The 20,165-nt window shown below is 43.1% G+C and overlaps 1 protein-coding gene across 1 annotated transcript in view; it reads left to right on the top strand.

Moving 5' to 3' along the window:
- The window catches only part of LOC136881344 (myrosinase 1), a 105,333-nt gene extending 85,168 nt beyond the window's left edge, over positions 1-20,165 (top strand). Inside the window, exon 11 of the mRNA XM_067154146.2 lies at positions 19,947-20,165. Coding sequence (XP_067010247.2) covers positions 19,947-20,076 — 130 coding nt within the window. The 3' untranslated portion in view covers positions 20,077-20,165. The remainder of the gene's footprint in view (positions 1-19,946) is intronic.

Genomic DNA, 20,165 nt, shown 5'->3' with positions numbered 1-20,165 from the left:
ATCTGTGATAATATTAAGGTCTTTAAGTCGTACAATGATTACTGTATATTGACGGAGTCAGCAGAGCAAATACCTAGCTGTCAAAAGAAAGAATAGGAACTCTGTATGGCAGTAGCTTATACGTGGCATGTATCTTCATGCATGATTAAAATGGGTACTCACATGCGCTGAATACCGTGCCGAACTAAGCGCGTAACATTCGTTCGAGGTCTCTGGAGCGAGTATTCCAGCCGACACACAGTGTGCAATTCTCCCTATCTAACAGGACAAAAATCATTTTTCAACTTCTTGAATTGTGCCGATATGTATACTAACTTATGTTCTTGACTATAAAAGAAATGTTAGGATGCATGTTTTTTTTATTTATTATTCGCTAGCTATGTGTTATGGCTAGATAGCATAAACAAATTCCAGCTCTTTCGCTCACTTGCTGTCGTTCTTCAGTCGCAGCGAAGTTGGCCGGGTTAAAAAACTTGCAAGTGATAATAAATGAGTGAGTTTTCCATGTGAAAGACATGGAAACAAATAATACAGGTATTCAGTCTTGCAAGAGGTGAAAATCAATGTTACCGACAGTAGTCTGACCCCCGTAAAGAAGATCACATTGTAAGAAGTAAAAGTAAGATTATTCTTTTACGAATGATAACATCATATACATAGTTTAAAATGGCTCAATTGAACTCTGTTTAAACCAATTATTACGGTATCTGTGAACTTCACAACTCTTGAAATGTGTGTTCATATTTTGTGCGTATTTCCTGTAATAAAACGAATCCATTTATTACAGTGGCGCCGCATACGCTATTCAGGCAGCATCCTTCTCACGTATGTTACCGGAGCAGCACGGAGTCAAGGATTTCAGATATACAGCTCGTACACTATTTAAGAATGTAAGAGTAGTAGCGTAAAGCAGGTTCTGAGAGTAGGTATAAAAGGACGGATCTGGCACAGGGGTTAGTGTGCAAGATGGTGGCTATACACGGGCTCTTATGGAGAAAGCTGGCTCAGGGTAGGATAGGCAGTATACATAGGATTTAAGGAGACGGCCAAGGGACTAATGCGCAAGATGGCGGCCGTGTGTAAATTTCTAGTGCTAAAGCCCCTAAGGAGATGGAGCAGGAGCTAATGGTGATACATTGTTCTTATAGACCTAACTCTACAGAGCCTACAGGCCTATGACCTATTAGTTTTATGATATAGGCTTTTATGGAGAAAGCTGGCCTAGGGTAGGACTTAAGGAGATGGCCTAGGCCTAATGCGTATGATGGTGGGCACAGGGGCTCTTGCTTGTACATGGACTCTTATGGCACTAACCCGGCGAGGGCCGTGCTAGGGATTTTCGTGTATTGGGCTGGGGCAAAAGGACTAATGGTCTAAAGGGCTAATGGGCAAAAGGGCTACTGGACTAAAAGGCTAATGGGCAAAAGGGCTAAAGTGCTAAATGGTAAAAGGGCTAAAGGACTAAAGGGCTATCCATCTCAGTAGGAGCTTTAGCACTAGCAAGCTACACACGGCCGCCATCTTGCGCATTAGTCCGTAGGCCATCTCCTTCAGTCCTATGTATACTGCCTAAACTACCCTAGGCCAGCTTTCTCTATAAGAGCCCGTGTATAGCCGCCATCTTGCACACTAGCCCCTGTGCCAGATCTGTACTTTTCTACCTACTTCTGAGCTACGGCGGAGGATTTGAAGTTTGCTGAATTAGCATTTTTTTACATGGTGCAAATGCTGCAAGGCCAACGACCTCTGATCTGACCTTACGAAAGTCATGGCGTCATGACCTAACCTCACAGGCTCCATGAAGGAGCTCAACGGTCAGGTTAGAGACCGGTTTTGGGGGAGAGAGGCATCCCCTTAACCGTCCCTCGGTCCATCAAAAATTACCGGTCTCCTTAGCTGTCTTCCACCTGAGGCTTGATGGCCGAGAGAGGTGAGCTGCTGGTGACCAGCTGTGGTCACTCCGCTCGATCTGACGAAGTTTCTTTTATAATTTCGGGGTGGGGTACTGATTCGAAATACGCTCCCTCCGCGTGGCGATCGATTCTAATCTACATCGCCTCCGGCATATTGGTAGTTCTAACTGTAAGAAGAAAGAAACAGCAGGGAGGAATGGGAAATTCTACAAGAGGAGTATTGGCCTATTTCTTTGTCAGACATGGCTACGAGGCAGATTGGCATTAGATTCGTAGTAATAGTTTAGTAGTAAGGGTTAGGACAGAAATACAAAAAATCCTGCATTTAGTACATATCACATGCAAGGATGTCGTTCTGCAAAGGTCCAGGTATTGGTGTCAGTTGGGAACAGGTATCATGCACAAGTCATTAGCCCGTTCCACGGCAGTCCAGTTATTCAGGGTATCAGTCCTACAGGGCACTGTTGTGACTGAGGCGGGCCTAGCCGGTTGCCGAGCCATGCGGCGAGAGCCACTAGGGCCTGCCGCACTGCCTGACCCCATTGTGGTCCCTGGTACCCAGTCTCCGAACCCGGAGAATGAGGTCACGCCCACCGAGACGCGGACCTGCTGGATGATTGTGAGGCATGACGTCGGGCCTCCTTCCTCTCTGCACGGGCCATGGCCCTACATACCGGGCAACTGCAATTAGTGGCCCAATGCCATCCCTCCCGTGCAGTGGGCGCGTACACAGGCTCCATTCTAAATGCTGTGCAGGCCGTGTATTGGGGATCACTCCCACATCGATATTGCACCTAACTTGGAGCCCACAGCCAACCTGAAGGGGCCCGCAAATCATACAGGGGAAACAATGCAGGAGCTGCAGAGGGGGGCGTTTCGATCTCACCGGACTGCCATTTCCCGTTGATTTTCTCTCCTGATTGACTTCTCACTGGACTGCCTCCATAGGAGCAGACCTGGCCTGCGGCTGCGTGGCCCTGTCTTGCTGGACCAGCGTCGTCTTCTTCCTGATACGGGGACGGTGTCTCCTTCCTGCCGGCGGTCTCTGATTGGTGGGGCAAGAGGCCTCGTCCTCTCGCTGGCCCACCTCTCGGCCTGGGGACCGCGGGGTAGCGGGTGGCTCCGTTAAACTGCTGACTCCTCCTTCCTCCTAGCTGGTAGCGGAATAGCTCGTTGCTGGCACCTTAGTGCATTCGCTGTTGTATGGGGCCCACGCTGATATCTGCATCGTGAAGGAGGAAAAGACAGGCCATGAGGCCTGAGTAGCAACCTCTGTACGTCTGGGGGCGTCCGTCTCTGCGCTGCCTTCCTTCGTCCATGGGGACTTTCTGGTCTGCGCTCGGTGGTGGGCTCTTCCTGGTTAGTCCTCGCAGGTGGTGGACGGTATTGGTTGGCGGGCTTAGTCCTCTGCGTCCACTTCCAGAAGCGGTGCAGTTTGACCTGGTTCGTACCGTCGTGGCGCTCGAGGGCGTCGCTGCCCTCCTCGGTCATCGTCGCCATGGGCTCTGTGGGAGCCAAGAAGCGTTGGTCTGTTCCCGCCTGCTTGTGTTTCTGCATTCTGGCAGTCTGCGTAGTAGTGGTAGACGTCTCCTGCAGTGTCTGGATGGCTTCCTCCTGGTTGCCGGTATCCGATGGCCTTTTCTCTATTTCTAGGTATTCTAGTAACTAGAAAGAAAGTAGAAAAGCACCTCTCGAAGCAGGCGAATTGGTCCGGGTTCTTTATGCGAACGACCATTGCCCAGGTGAAGACTTGGTCGACGATAGCCAGATGGGTGTAGAGGGAAACGAGTTAGCTGATAAAGCTGCCAAGAAGGCTGTTATATTGCCCCCGCTGCCTTACAAGGTTGCAGCTAGTGATATTAGCTCTCAGCTGAGACATTGGGTTCTTTCCCATTGGGAGACGGAGCGGCAGGCCACTCCACTTCAAAATAAGCTGAGAGCGATAAAAGGAACAACGAAGGTAAGGAGGACTACCCTTCGGGCTTCTCGGAGGGTATCAGTGGTGTTACGTCGACTTCGGATTGGCCACGGTATAGTAACGCACTCCTATTTACTGAAAGGAGAACCCCTACTGGTGTGTACTTGGGGCAGTCATCTTACCGTGGTACACATCCTGACGGATTGCGTGGACCTGGTCTATCTGCGCCGTAGTCTAAAACTCCCAAGTACCATATCCCTTATCCTGCAAGATGACGAGCAGTCAGCAGAACTTGTCATCCGTTTTATGAGGGATAGTGGTTTGTTTTATCTATACTAAAATAAAAAAAGGAAAGGTTTGTATATTTGTTTGTAACGGTTAGACTGAAAAACTACTGAAACGATTTTAAAAATTACTTCACCTATAGAAAGCTACATTGCCAGTGAGTAACATGGGCTGTATTTTATTTTCAAAAATATTCGAGGTGGGGAGGCACAGGGGGGGGGAGGTATAAAAATAATAGGCTAATATAGGCAAAATATCGAATTTGTCGTACAAGGATGAGACAAAGCTAAAATTAATCCCCTTGATGCAAAGAACAAAACTCGGTAAGCCCTACGGGCCCGAAAACCACGTTTCAAGACCCTAAAACCAACCGTTACAGAGATATTGGCACCACACTCACCCTGCAGTAGGAATCGGATAAAGAAATGAACTGCCGTAACCATGGCAACGTCAGGTCCAGGATTCTACAGCAGTGAAATTATCTATATAAATAAAGTTGTAGGGGGCCCGCATGTCTGTAATTTCCTTTTTGCCGATTTTTCAGATATTTATCCGTTTTAGGTCAACTCAAGACCAAATCGATGGATTTTATTTCGTGTCTGTTTGTTCCACCATCACGTCGAAACGGCTGGATAGATCTCAACTAAATTCATATTTAGAGTATACTCATCCCGGGGAAGGTTTCGATATGCATATCATTTTAAAATCATTGAACAGACGGGGCGTTTATAGGAAAACCAGAATGGTTTTCCTCAATTCTCTCCTATACTATTGATTTTCTGTAAACTTTGTGGACCGTACGTGAAACGCCTCTTCATTATAAAGAACTTTCGTTATGTTCATAATTTACCTTACTCTTCACATGACGGAGAAATTTACTATTTTCTGCGGGTATCATTCACTGCATTGAGTGACCGACAGACCGGCAACGAACCTACAGGTTACCATGGCAACGTCTCTGACTGCTTGCCAGCAGGGAAGTAACGTATTGCCATTTTCCTCATCATTCTTTTAAATTCGTGGTTGTTCCTTGGGTAGAAGGCAAGAGAGGCGTCAATCGGCCTATCTGCGGGATATTGGCGGAATATCGTTGGAGGGTATAATCGCCCTCGAATAGATTAAGTAATAACACCATTAGTCATCTTCTTATTTGTTTACCTAAGAATCCCTGCGCCTAAATTTCTCCTCTGTTACTGCTTTATTATATCCATAACTCACACCAGCATAATTTATTGAGGGGCATTTGATTTTCCAATACATTCACTTTGCATCTGCATATTTGTCGTTATCCAGCTGTCCACAGTTATAATCCATTTTCTATTAATTTCATTGTTCTTAATTGTATTATTTTATTCCTTAATTACTCCGTATGTACGCGAGTGCTAGAATCTACTGGATACATTTCCACCAAACTTCATGTTGAGAATCTACCTGTCCTTGATAGGTTTTAGGGAAAATATTGTTTCTAAATCCCTGAACTGACTGGGGGTTTATACGAAACCGAAACATTGATTTTGCATTCCCAAAAAATATACACAACCAAACTTAATGGAAATCTACCTGCCTTAATGGAAATCAATTTCTAAACCTTTTTCCCATGTGCATCATTTCGATACGAGGATTAATAAGGGAGATATCATTAACGAACTGTTTTTCGGTACAAGTCCCATCGAACTTAACTCAAGAGCGGGTGCGTGTAAAGCGTAGTTCTTACAACTTGAAAACTACTGAAGATATTCGAACCAAATTTTCTATTTAGCATCCACCTGTCCAAAGGTAGGTTTTAAAGGTCAATAACATTTCATGCACCCGGAATGGAATGGACTGGAGGTTTATAGGGAACCGAAATATGATTTCACTCTTCCACAATATATACAAGACCAACCTGACTGAAAATCGACCAAACGTGATGGAATTCCATCTCTAAAACGTTTTTTACATGTGCATTTTTTCGTCAGGAAGATTAATAAGGGAGATATAATGAATGGTCAGTTTTTCAGGTTAAGTCCAGCGGACATAGCCCAAGAGGTGTTGTACGTGGAGCAGATTCCTTATCTATCTATATAAATAAAATCGTAACGACTGTGTGCCTCTACATTGACTATTTTGGCGACATTTTCGTGCAGCTTTCCGTTTAAGGGGTAATAGTGACCATCTGCGTATTTTTTTATTTAGTTTCCTGAAAGTACTAATTTTACCCTCCTCGACCAAAATCCAGGTTGCCGCATAATCTGTCAGACGAAAAACAAATAATTCAAATTTGACAAAATTATACGTTTTAACCTGTAACGGACCGAAAATTTCCAAGATCTTTAAAATTTTCACCTTTTATCCCCGAAGAATATTGTAATATGGAGGCAATTTTAATGATGATGCAGACTTTCAGGAAGTCCTATCGCATAACGGATTGCACAATCTCCGTTCAATTTGGTATTATGACTTTTTGTCGTATCTGTATCCCTTTACGTTTGATATTTCTGTATTAATCGATGTTAAGTAAATTTGGACTTTTCACGTGCATAATTCATACTTTCAATCACTTATAAGAAAGATAGAATCATCAAACCCTACACGAAAATTGGCCCAACCAGTAGCCATATGTGAGCCAAATGCTATTTATGACCGGGCGAGTTGGCCGTTCGCGTAGAGGCGCGCGGCTGTGAGCTTGCATCCGGGAGATAGTAGGTTCGAATCCCACTATCGGCAGCCCTGAAAATGGTTTTCCGTGGTTTCCCATTTTCACACCAGGCAAATGCTGGGGCTGTACCTTAATTAAGGCCACGGCCGCTTCCTTCCAACTCCTAGGCCTTTCCTATCCCATCGTCGCCATAAGACCTATCTGTGTCGGCGCGACGTAAAGCCCATAGCAAAAAATGCTATTTATGTAGCTGTCACATAATTATCTGAAAAGTAATGCAATATGAGATAATCTTACAAAAATTTTACCCTATTCAACGTTTCTAACTCAATCTGACCCATGAATAGATCAGATATCATACGACCAGCCATTTAGGCTGCTAAATCAGACGTCTTATGGTACAATCCTTTGTCGATATGACGTACCGTTTTGCAGCAGTCAATCTGTAAATGAAGGTCTGCAATATTTTAAGCATGCGTATACTTTCGTATGTCGGCCTATATATATTCACTGATCTCGTGTTGTAGCGATCGAGAAAGGGTGTGTCTACTATTGTAATCAGTACTCCCCACACCGGCTTTGACTGGCAGTAGGAATGGGGTCCTTCTCCAACTCCTGTGTAACTGGCATTAGTAAAGGAGGCCTACCATTGTGATGAAAATTCACTTCTCGATTTGACCTGCAGAAGGCAAGAGAGCATGCAGTTTTGTGTAAAACTCCCCTACCCGATTGTATTTGGCAGTAGGCAAGGGTGCCCGCGATTATAAACAAATGTACTCATCTAAAATGTGACTGGCATTAGGCATAGTGGTCTGCTATTTTGATGGAAACTCACCAAATTGATGTGACTGGCAGTAAGCTGGGTGGCAGTAGGAAAAGAGACCTAACATTATAATGATAACTGCACAACTCAGTTTCGACTGATAGTAGGGTAGTTGCCTGCCATTATAATAAAAACTCCTCAACTGTTATCTGTCTGGAAGTAGGAAAGAGGGGCTGCAATTGTAACGCAAACTTCCCAATTCGATTGCGAATGGCAGTAGGCAAATGAGCCTGCCGTTAAATCACAAATCCGTAACAAGCACTTTACATTGGAAACAGCGTATGGGGACTTCCCCATACTGTTTCTTGGATAACGCTAAGAGACATGCAATTTTAAAACATTCTTATTTCCTGCATGTACAGTATTTATTTCGATATTCGAATACAATGTAGAATACCGTGGCGAAGCACGGGTACATCTGCTAGTCGCATATAAACACAGTGTTTCGTATTAGTCTTTGTATTATTGCTTACTAGCGAATGTACCCGTGCTTCGCTACGGTATTCTACATTGTATTCGAATATCGAAGTAAATAGTGTACATGCAGTAAATAAGATTGTTTTTAAATTGCATGTCTCTTAGCGTTATCCGAGAAAGAGCATGGGGAGGTCCCCGTACGTTGTTTCCAATGTAAAGTGTTTGTTGCGGATTTGTGATATAACGGCAGGCTCACTTGCCTACTGGCATTCACAATCGAGTTGGGAAGTTTACATTATAATTGCAGGCCCCATTGCCTACTACGCGGACAGAATCGATTTGGGGAGTTTTCGTTAAAATGGTAGCCCCCCTTTCCTACTTCCAGACAGATTACAGTTGAGGAGTTTCTATTATAATGGCAGGCAATTGCCCTACTATCACTCGAAATTGAGTTGTGCCGTTATCATTATAATGCCAGGCCCATTTTCCTACTGCCAGCCAGCTTACTGCCAGTCACACCAAGTTGGTGAGTTTCCATCAAAATAGCAGGCCACTATGCCTAATGCCAGTCACATTTTAGATGAGGACATTTTTTATAATGGCGGCACTCTTGCCTACTGCCAAACACAATCGGGTAGGGGAGTTTTAAACAAAACTGCATGCTCACTTGCCTTCTGCAAGTCAAATCGAGAAGGGAACTATTCATTACAATTGTAGGCCTTCCTTACTAATGACAGTTACACAGGAGTTGGAGAAGGAACCCTTTCCTACTGCCAGTCAAAGTCGGTATGGGGAGTACTGATTACAATAGCAGACCCACCCTTTCTCGATGGCTAAAAATCGACATCAGTGAATATGTATAGATCGACATACGAAAGTATATGCGTATTTACAATATTGAAGACCTTCATTTACAGATTAACTGCTACTAAACGTACGTCATATCGACAGAGGATTATACCATAAGACACGCCGGATTTAGTGGCCTAAATGGCTGATCCTATGATATGTCATCTATTCTTTGGTAAGATTGAGTTAGAAACGTAGATATTCTCACATTACATTACTTTTCGGATAATTATGTGACAACTACATACATAGCATTTGGCTCACATATGGCTACTGGGTGGGCCAATTTTCGTGAAGAGTTTGATGATTCTGTATTTCATATAAGTAATTGAAAGTATGAATTATGCATGTGAAAATTCCAAATTGACTTAACATCGATTAATAGAGAAAAATCAAACGTAAAAGGGATACAGATACGGCAAAAAGTCATAAGACCAAGGTTGTAGAGCATTCCAAATTGAACGGAGATTGTGCAATCCGTTATGTGATAGGAATTTCCGAAGGTCTGCACCATCATTAAAACTGCCTGCATATTTCGATATTCTTCGGGGATAAAAAGTGAAAAATGTAATGAACTAGGATGTTTTCCGTTCGTTACAGGCTAAAACGTATAATTTTGTCGAATTTCAATTATTTTCTTTTTATTCTGGCAGATTATGCCGCAATCTGGATTTTGGGCGAGGCGGGTAAAAATTAGGACTTTCAGGAAACTAAACCAAAAATTATGGAGATGGTCATTATTGCCCCTTAAACGGAAAGCTGTACGAAATTTTCGCCAAAATAATCAGTGTAGAGGCACACAGTCGTTACGATTTGATTTATATAGATAAGGAATCTGCTCCATGTAAAACACTTTTGGGCTATCTCCACTGGACTTAACCTGCAGAAGTGACCATTCATGCATGATATCTCCCTTATTAATCCTCCTGACGAAAAAATGCACATGAAAAAAAAAAGGTTTAGAGGTAGAATTCCATCACGTTTGGTCGATTTCCAGTCAGGTTGGTCTTGTTCTATATATATTGTGGAAGAGTAAAATCACCATTACGGTTCCCTATAAACCGCCAGTCCATTCCGGAACATGAAATGATATTTACGTTTAAAACCTACCTTTGGACAGGTGGATGCTTAATATAACTTTTGGTTCGAATGTCTTCAGTAGTTTTCAAGTTGTAAGGAATACGCTTTACACGCACCCGCTCGTGAGTTAAGTCTGATGGGACTTGTACAGAAAAAACGGTCCGTTAATGATATCTCCCTTATTAATCCTCGTATCGAAATGATGCACATGAGGAAAAAGGTTTAGAAATTAATTTCTACCAAGGTAGGTAGATTTCCATTAAGTTTGGTTGTGTATATTTTGTGGAAGTGCAAAATCACTGTTTCGGTTTCGTATAAACCTCCAGTCAGTTCAGGGATTTAGAAAAAATATTTGCCCTAAAACCTATCAAGGACAGATGTATTCTAAATGTGAGTCTTGGTGGAAATACATCCAGTAGTTTGTAGCACTCTCGTACATACGGCGTAATTAAGGAAGAAAATAATACAGTTAAGAAAGTTAAAAGTAATAGAAAAAGGATTATAACTGAGGACAGCCGGATAACGACAAATATGTAAATGCCTAGTGAATGTATTGGAAAATCAAATGCCCCTCAATAAATTATGCTAGTGTGAGTTATGGATATAATAAAGCGGTAACAGAGGAGAAATTTAGGTCCAGTGATTCTTAGGTAAACAAATAAGAAGATGACTAATGGTGTTATTACTTAATCTATTCGAGGGCGGTTATAACATCCAACGATATTCCGCCAATATCCCGCAGATAGGCCGATTGACGCCTCTCTTGCCTTCTACCCAAGGAACAACCACGAATTTAAAAGCATGATGAGGAAAATGGCAATACGTTACTTCCCTGCTGGCAAGCAGTCAGAGACGTTGCCATGGTAACCTGTAGGTTCGTTGTCGGTCTGTCGGTCACTCAATGCAGAGCATGATACCAGCGGAAAATTGTAAATTTCTCCGTCACGTGAAGAGTAAGGTAAATTATGAACATAACGAAAGTTCTTTATAATGAAGAGACGTTTCACGTACGGTAAACTAAGTTTAGAGAAAATCAATAGTATAAGAGAAAATGGAGGAAAACCATTTTCGTTTTCCTATAAACCCCGTCTATTCAAAGATTTTAAAATAATATGCATATCAAAACCTTCCCCGGGATGAGTATACTCTAAATGTGAATTTTAGTTGAGATCTATCCAGCCGTTTCGACGTGATGGTGGAAAAACCATTCTGGTTTTCCTATAAACCCCCGTCTATTCAAAGATTTTAAAATGATATGCATATCCAACCCTTCCCCGGGATGAGTATACTCTAAATATGAAGTTTGGTTGAGATCTATCCACCCGTTTTGACGTGATGGTGGAACAGACAAACAGACACGAAACGTAAAAACCACCGAATCGGTCTTGAGTTGACCTAAAACGGATAAATATCTGAAAAATTGGCAAAACAAAAGAAATTACAGACAGCGGACCCCCTACAATTTTATTTATATAGACTACGTTTTATTAAATTGACTCTGTTTTAGTTTGTGTTCGTATATTTTAATGTGTTTAAAAAATTAACTAGCATGATAATATTATTGCATTTTAATGCAATGTCTTAGTGTACCATAATCTATCATCTATCATTTTACTGGAAATTAAGCATTGCGAATTAGATCCACTGATTGTTTTTAACTCACAATAATTATTCATGATTGTTTTAAATTCTAGTTAGTGGATAAATTTTAAAATTTTAATTATTATATCATATGCCGTCCATCTCGTACCATTAGGGGCCGATGACCTTAGATGTTAGTCCCCTTTAAACAACAAGCCTCATCATAATCATCATCATCAACATAATCGACTTGGTCGACTAGTCCGGCGACTTCCTCCGGGCTTTTCTTTCCCATTCTGCCAGCAGCTGACCGAGGCAACCCATGACGGTGAAAGTCTGCTTTTCTGAGTGGCGGCCCAACCTGTAGTGCGCCATGAGTGCCGGGACGGCCTTGCTCGGGGGCTCGGTCTTGGTGTGAACCTTCCTTGAGACGGCCTCTACCATGCCCATGTAGTCGAAGTCCTCTGGGAAATCGTGGCGTATTTAGGCCATTCCTGTTGCTTCCTGAAATAGATGCCTGAAAGAGAGTTTTCACTGAGAAGTGTCATTAGACAATGCTTTTTACAGTGTAGTTAACAGCAGTGTGCGCAGTCGGTTTTATGGGCTAGCGGGGCAGGTATTGGTGGAAATGTGTAGGAGGGGTATAGAGTGCGCTAGTAATCAAGGATAGCGGTACGCGAAAATGCTGGGAGTAGATTTCATTAGTTTGTTGACAGACGACAGAACGGATGTCTTAATCTGGATGTATAATGCGCTAGTTATCCTAGATGGCGGTAAGGGAAGATGCTGGGGGTATACAGAGTGTAAGGGGTATACTTGTAGATATTTCTTCTATCAATAGAGAGCGATGTGACGAGCTACTATATATGAAACTTTTAGTAATCCTCGGAACTTATTTTCGAAAACAAAGAGATACGATGTATTTAGAATAGGTGGTATACCTTGTTCTTGTGAATGAATAGCTTCACTTTGATAATAGGCAAGTCACGCGCCATCCGTGCCAAACTGGTTTATGTTTATGTTTACGAGCAAATGTACTACTGTAACAGCTGAACGCTACCAATGCAATGCACGAGATCTTACGTAACATACTTGTCAAACTGGCTTTATGTTTAAGAGCAACTGAACTACGATAACAGTTGAAGGCGGCTACTTGTTATGTTACATTCTCGCCAGACTGGTTTTGTTGTTAGTATTTAGTTTCCGCCTTAGGGGCTTCAAACAACCCTTGTCATAGGTTTTGGACCCTGGAGATGTATCGAATTCTCAGCGTTAATACTGGTTCATTTGCTGTTACGTCCTTTAGGGGATTGGGATATCTGTGGTCATCAGCCCCTTGCTCCATGAGTATGGAAATGACCTGAAAAGCTGGGTCAGTGCGGGACCAGTACGAGCGTGTGATATAATTATTGGTTGGGATAGGCGCGCCGGGACGTGAAATACGGTACGATCCCCGTTGTGCATTGCGTAAAGGTAGAAGAAAGACGGCAGTTCCTTACGCCAACGAAAGCATTCATGGGATGGGATATCCAAATGAGTAGCATGGAAATTGAATTATCGAAACACATCGAACGTTCTGTTTCAAAGGAATAATGGACATGTTATACAACTAAATAAATTAAACGTACTTACATTTTGTGCCTCCTTCCTGAGTGAGTGGCTCCAAATTCGCAGATTCAAACCTGGCCCAGTCCGGTGGTATTTGAAGGTGCTCAAATACTGTACGTCAGCCTCGTGTCGGTAGATTTAGTAGTACATAAAAAGAACTCCTGCGGGACTAAATTCGGGCACCTCAACGTCTCAGAAAACCGGAGAAGTAGTTACTGGGACGTGAAGCACTTCACGTTACTACTATTATTATTATTATTATTATTATTATTATTATTATTATTATCACGTCATTAAAAGCTGAAGTACGTGGAAGAAAATAGTAAAATATGCGCGGTTTAAGAGGAAACAAAATGAAATATATGTCACGTGAGGCAACATCGGTCGCAGTAGTTAACTACAGTTTACAATGCGAAAGACGAGAACTAGGTCAAGCTCGTGGGGATGAGTCAGCTATAATCTCGTATTGTGTATAAACATCAAACATACACATCAACAAATCTAAGAAACATAAACAAGGTTACACGTTAGACATGTAGCTATTAACCTGAACGCCAGGCCGACGGTCGCATTCATGAGTACAAGATGAGTTATCAAATTATACACAATTCACAGATGTCGAACGTATTTAAGAATATTCCCTATATTTTACTATGATGGTGCTAATAACAAATCTTAGCAGATTATGCTACTGCGTATTAAGATGGTGTTGGTAGAATACAGTATACCTTCTTAAGCCATAAGGCTACAGTAGAAGAAGAGGAAGAAGGTAACGAGAGACACATAGTCAAGCAGGAGAGAGCCGAACAAGGCCCACATTAGTAACACAGACATAAGAGTGGCGTAGTCGTAGGAACTACAGTCGCAATAGTAACACTCTGTTGTAGAACAGAATGAACTAACATACAGTAGGGGCTCCGTAATTCGAGGTGGACGGTAACAAGACTATCTCAAATAGAAAAGCACGGATTTACGAACGTACACGAAAACGCCTGTATACAAATATGTACCTAGAGTACGTAAACATTTCAGTACAACAGTTCAGAAAACAAAAACATTCAAATTGCCTTACACTAAAAGAAATTTGAAACATTCTTTTGTAAATTAACAAAAGACTCTAGGCAACCTTCTTAAATGTTAACTTATAGTTCCTATTTCAGTAGTGATGAATATAAAATAAGCATTTTATTGAATTTTGTGTACGTGATGATGATGATGATGATGATGATGATGATGATGGTGATGATTGCTGTTTTAAGGTCATCGGCCCTTAAAAACGCAAAGTGTCTTCTGTTTTAACTCGTAGTGAATAAGAAACCAAATATAAATTGCTCGAACACACGTAATGAACCAAACCACGTGCAGGGTAGCATTGAGGACCTGCCGAACTACGTCCAAGGTCATTGTCTAGCGTTTTAACAAGCACGTCTTCCGTGAGTTGTGTTCATCCTTCGTCACGTACAAGGCACTCGCGCTCTGAAACTCTCGATTCATAAAGTTTTGTTACCGGTACATCAATTTCTCTGCTCGGATTTATGAGAATATCGAACTATCAAGATTCAAAATAGTATATCGATTCTGTACTGTACTCCCAAGCCATTACGTTGCAGAAATGGCGTAACATCTACGATACCAAAGTAAAACTCGTAGCAGTTGTTCAAAGTAATCACCCTGGGCTTCTCTGCAGACTTCACTTCTCCGAATCCAGTTGCGACGCATTCGAGCCAAGATACCATGGTTGTTCAGAATATCCTCTCCTGCTCAAACAATACGTTCACGGAAGTCATCCGAAGTGGTTACTTCAGTTTGATGTACTTTGTGTTTCATGTCACTCCAGATATAAAAATCCATTGGAATAAGGTCTGGTGATCTGTCTGGCCAATTGATAGTTCCACATCGTCCTGTCCACCGTTGAGGAAATGTCTGCACGATCATGTAAAATCAACGTGGTTCTGCATAGTCGAAGCGACACGTCCTCTGAAAGCTCCAGCAATTTACTGTATCTACAAGAGCAAGGTAACATTAATAAATAGATTATTAGTCCATGTAACCGACCTCCTACTACACCCATCCAGGTGTTCATTCAGAACCAGTGCTGAAAATTGCATTGTCCTACTGAATGGGGATGTTCCACAGCCCATGAGTGGGATATAGTGGGTTCGAACCCCTATGTCGGCAGCCCTAAAGACGGTTTTCCGTGGTTTGCCATGTTCACACCAGGCAAATGCTGGGGCTGTTTCTTAATTAAGGCCACGGTTGCTTCTCCACGATCCTAGCCCTTTCCGGTCCCGTCGTCGCCGTAAGATCTATCTGTGTCGTGGCGATGTACATCAACCCGTAAGACAATGGTAATCAGTTGTGAAAGACACTGCTCCCGTTGAATGAGGTGAGGATGCACTCGCTCTTCACGCAGTGTCCTGCGTATGGCCCAAGTTGGTACACCAACGGCACGTGTTATACTACGCGTACGGCACCCGGGATCATCGTTTTCTATTGTCAGGATGTCTTCCTCAGCGTCTAGCATTACACGTGGCCGTTCAGGCCATCGCTTTTCAAAGCGTGATGTAACACAACCAGTATCGGGAATACGCTGCAGTACAGAAAGTATCGTTGCTGGATTCGGCACCAGTCTTTTGGGAAACCTTCCCCGATAGATTCCTGGACGGCAACCCGTGTTCTGTTCAGCCACACGATACACTAGCAGCATATCATGGTATTTGTGGTATTCATACACTGGCATTATTCAACTACTACTACTACTACAACAACAACAATGGCGTATGGTCTCCGGAGAAGCCCGGTGCAGGTCTTTTTCTAGTAGACGGCCTCTTAGGCGACCTGCATGTCTGTGAAGATGAGGGTCCTACCTAGGATGATTTCTAATGTTGAATACGTCACACACACCCAGCCCCCGACCCACTGGAATTAACGAATTAAGATTAAAATCCCCGACCCGGCCGGGAATCGAACCCGGAACCCTCTGAACCGAAGTACAGTACGCTGACTATTCAGCCAACGAGTTGGACACTACTACTACTGATGCTACTACTACGAAGTAACTCGCGTACTAGTACGGACGATGATTCGCCTCTCTGACAGCTGTTTTTCAGGTCAAAGTCAGACAGACAGCTCATACCTCTAGTCCGGTTTCATGTAGGGGACGGGAACTTGTCCACCCACATCCCCGTCGCTAGGAACAGCAGACAACCGAACCGGCACGTGACATGTCTGGTGCTTTTGTCGAACTGCTTACGTGGAATATTCTCCCACAGTGTGACTTCAATATCATGGATGTTTGGGAGACCAACTCGCCGAATTCAGAAACACGCCGTGTTGACGTGTACGTAAATAAAGTTTTTTACGTCAACGACAGAATTCATGGGATAGGATTTCCAAGTGAGTAGTATCGGAATTGAATTGTCAAAGCACATCGAAACGTTGTGCTTCATACCAATAAGGGACATGTTATAACAATAAATAAATTAAACGTACCTTCCTTTCGTGCTTCGAAACGAAAAGAACATGTTTAATGGTAAATTAAAAAATTCTGCCTTACTGCTGCTTTTGTAGTGCCTATCAAACGTATCAAAATTAACGTTGCAAGGTTGAGTGGCTCAGACGGTTCAAGCACTGGTTTCATGACCTTAGCAGGCTCGACCCTGGCTCAGTCCGCTGGTATTTGAAGGTGCTCGAATACGTCCGCTTCTGATCGGTAGATTTACAGGCGCGTTCAAGAATACCTGTGGTCAAAATTCCGACACCGCGCGTCTCCATTGGCACGTAAACATTTATTATTATTATTATTATTATTATTATTATTATTATTATTATTATTATTTATTATCGTTTGTTCGCTCGTAATCTGTTTACCCTCCAGGGACGGCTTTTCTCTCGGACTCAGCGAGGAATCCCACCTCTACCGCCTCAAGGGCAGTGTCCTGGAGCTTCAGACTCTGGGTCGTGGATACAAATGGGGAGGATGACCAGTACCTCGTCAAGACGCCTCACCTGCTATACTGAACAGGGGCTTTGTGGGGGATGGGAAGTTTGGAAGGGAGAGCCAAGGCAGAGGGAAGGAAGCGGCCGTAATCTTAAGCTAGGTACCATCCCAGCATTTGCCTGGAGAAGTGGGGAAACCACGGAAAACCACTTCCAGGATGGCTGAGGTGGGAATCGAACCCCCTCTACTGAGTTGACCACCCGAGGCTGAGTGGACCCCATTCCAGCCCTCGTAACACTTTTCAAATTTCGTGGCAGAGCCGGGAATCAAACCCGGGCCTATGGAGGTGGCAGCTAATCATACTAACCACTACACCACAGAGGCTGACATTATTATTATTATTATTATTATTATTATTATTATTATTATTATTATTATTATTATTATTATTATTATTATTATTATTATTGGGCGAGTTGGCCATGCTTACTCTAAGCTTTAATGCCGGTTGGTGTAGCTCGGACGATAGAGCGCTGGTCTACTGATCCCACCTTGGCAGGTTCGAAGGCGGCTCAGTTCGTTGGTATTTGAAGGTGCTCAAATACGCCAGTCTCGTGTCTGTAGATTTACTTGCATTAAAAAATACTGCGGTAAAAAATTCTGGCACTTCAGCGTCTCCGAAAACCGTGAAAGTTAGTGGAACGTAAAGATATTTTATTATTATTAGTAGTAGTAGTAGTAGTAGTAGTAGTAGTAGTAGTAGTAGTAGTAGTAGTAGTAACATTATTATTACGGAAATTCTAATTAAACGGGTCCATTACAGTAATCATTTTACTTATCGGCTCTTACTCTCCAGTAATAAGCCTTCTGTCCGCCTCTGTGGTGTATTGGTTAGTGTGATTAGCTGCCACCCGCCGGAGGCCCGCGTTTGATTCCCAGCTCTGCCACGAAATTTGGGCTGGAACGGGGTCCACTAAGCCTCGGGAGAACAAATGAGTAGAGGTGGTTCGATTCCACCCTCAGCCATCCTAAAAGTGGTTTCCCGTAGTTTCCCACATCTCCAAGCAAATGCCAGGATGTTACCTAACATAAGGCCACGGCCGCTTCCTTCCCTCTTTCTGGTCTATCCCTTCCAATCTTCCCATCCCCCGCAAGGTCCCTGTTCAGCATGGCAGATGAGGCCGCCTGGGCGAGGTACTGGTCATTCTGCCCAGTTGTATCCCCCGACCCATTGTCTCACGCTCCAGGACACTGCCCTTGAGGCGGTAGAGGTGGGATCCCTCGTTGAGTCCGAGGGAAAACCAACCCTGGAGGATAAACAGATTAGGAAAAATAAGAATAAGCCCTCTATTACAAATACCCGGCGGCAATTCCACAGTAGCTCTTTTTCCTTCGAGCAACGTTCACGCACGGTTGCAACTACGGTTTTTGAAATTTGTCTCATTAATAACAATTTCACTGAATACTGCCAACGGCCGTAGCCGTGTTGAAACACCGGATCCAGGGAGATCTCCGAAGTTAAGCAACATTGGGCGTGGTCAGGAGTTGGATGGGTTGTCACGCGCTGTTGGTGGTGGGTAAGGGAATGGAGGAGCGGAAAGGAACTGGCCACCCTACCGCACGTAAACTTCGGCCCAGGAACACCTCTGCGGAGGTTCGGACCTGCCTTCGGGCAGAACAACCCTTACCTTGCCACTGAATACTTATAGCCTTTTCTTTCAGTGTCCACCGTCCTTTCATTGACCTGAAAAGTTTATGAATAAGCGTAGACAACTCGCATTGTCTAGTGTCAGAAATTCATCGTAGACTGTCGCAATAAGAGCACAGAAATGTTGCGCCCATTTTTTCATTTACTTATTAACTATTTCCTTTCATTTTGTCAGCTTGGATCACTGAGTAATGCCATTGACGTCTTGTAAATCACACACAACTACACAACACTTGATTCGCATACATGTGCTGGTACGGATCTTCGACGTCACTGTAAGGATTCTGTGTACTTTACACACAGAGTACTCTAGACCGGTTTTCGTGTACATTAAGTGGCCTGGCACGTGAGTCAACCTCTCCTACTTGCCAAGCCTTTAGGGGAAATCCACAACAACATGTGTTGGCTTGCAATAAGAAACAGGTTCAAAAAGCCCTATACTCTGCTACTCTACTTCCACTACGCGTGGACAGAATGACTTAACCGTCGTATCCTGCTACGGCCGTTCAAAACACATTAGGTCCTGAAATATTTGGCTCACTTATGGGAAAACTAATAGGACAAGGTAAAAAGTACATAGCATATATTGTGAGATGTATTTTTCTTTGCCGACTAGCATAATATCTGCACGTATACCATTCAGTGGTATATTTTAAAGGGGAGCGCGCGTAATTTGAATGCTGACAGCTGGGAGAGTTCTTTAGATAGATGTTAGAGTGCAGTTGATATCGAAGATGGAGATATGCTTTCGAACGAGAGCGCATTTTTTCGAATGATGACAGCTGTCAAGAGAGAATCATTGCACAGTTCGAGTCTAAGATAATCGGAGGTGAGGGCCTGATTTTTTTAATTTTACATATAAACACACAGAGGACGTGCTAGAGTGCCAGGTTGAGACTTGCTTGCGCACTGAGACAACGTTTGAATGGGAGCGCGCGTGTTTTGAATATCCGTGCTACTAGGTCCCGTCTACATATGTAGCTGTCATCCTATTATATGTTCTTTTTCATGTTTCTGTTTACGTATGAATTCTGGATCAGTTATTGTAAAAAAACTGCTCAATACAGTTGTCATTATCTCAAAGTGTTTTCATGCAGAGGTTTCCTAGTTAAAGGGACATAAAGTTAGTAATTCTGAGATAGATAGGTTATTCCAACTTCCCTTATGGTATTTTCTTATGTTTCAGGGAGAAGTTCGGCCTGTATTTCGTGGATTACAGTGATCCCGCCAGGACCAGGAAAGCCAAAGCCTCCGTTCAGTTCCTGAAACAAATAATTCGAACTCGAGAACTTCCCGAAGAAACCCAAAAGCCGTGAGACTTCTGTTTAACATTGAATGATTAACTTAAGACATTCATAGCATTGCTGTACCAAACATGTCCTTCAAATAAATAGAAAACATTGAA

This window comes from Anabrus simplex, chromosome 1, assembly GCF_040414725.1.
Source record: "Anabrus simplex isolate iqAnaSimp1 chromosome 1, ASM4041472v1, whole genome shotgun sequence".
Classification (NCBI taxonomy): domain Eukaryota; kingdom Metazoa; phylum Arthropoda; class Insecta; order Orthoptera; family Tettigoniidae; genus Anabrus; species Anabrus simplex.
The sequence above is the reverse complement of the archived record's forward strand: the minus strand, read 5'-3'. Positions and strand labels throughout refer to the sequence as shown.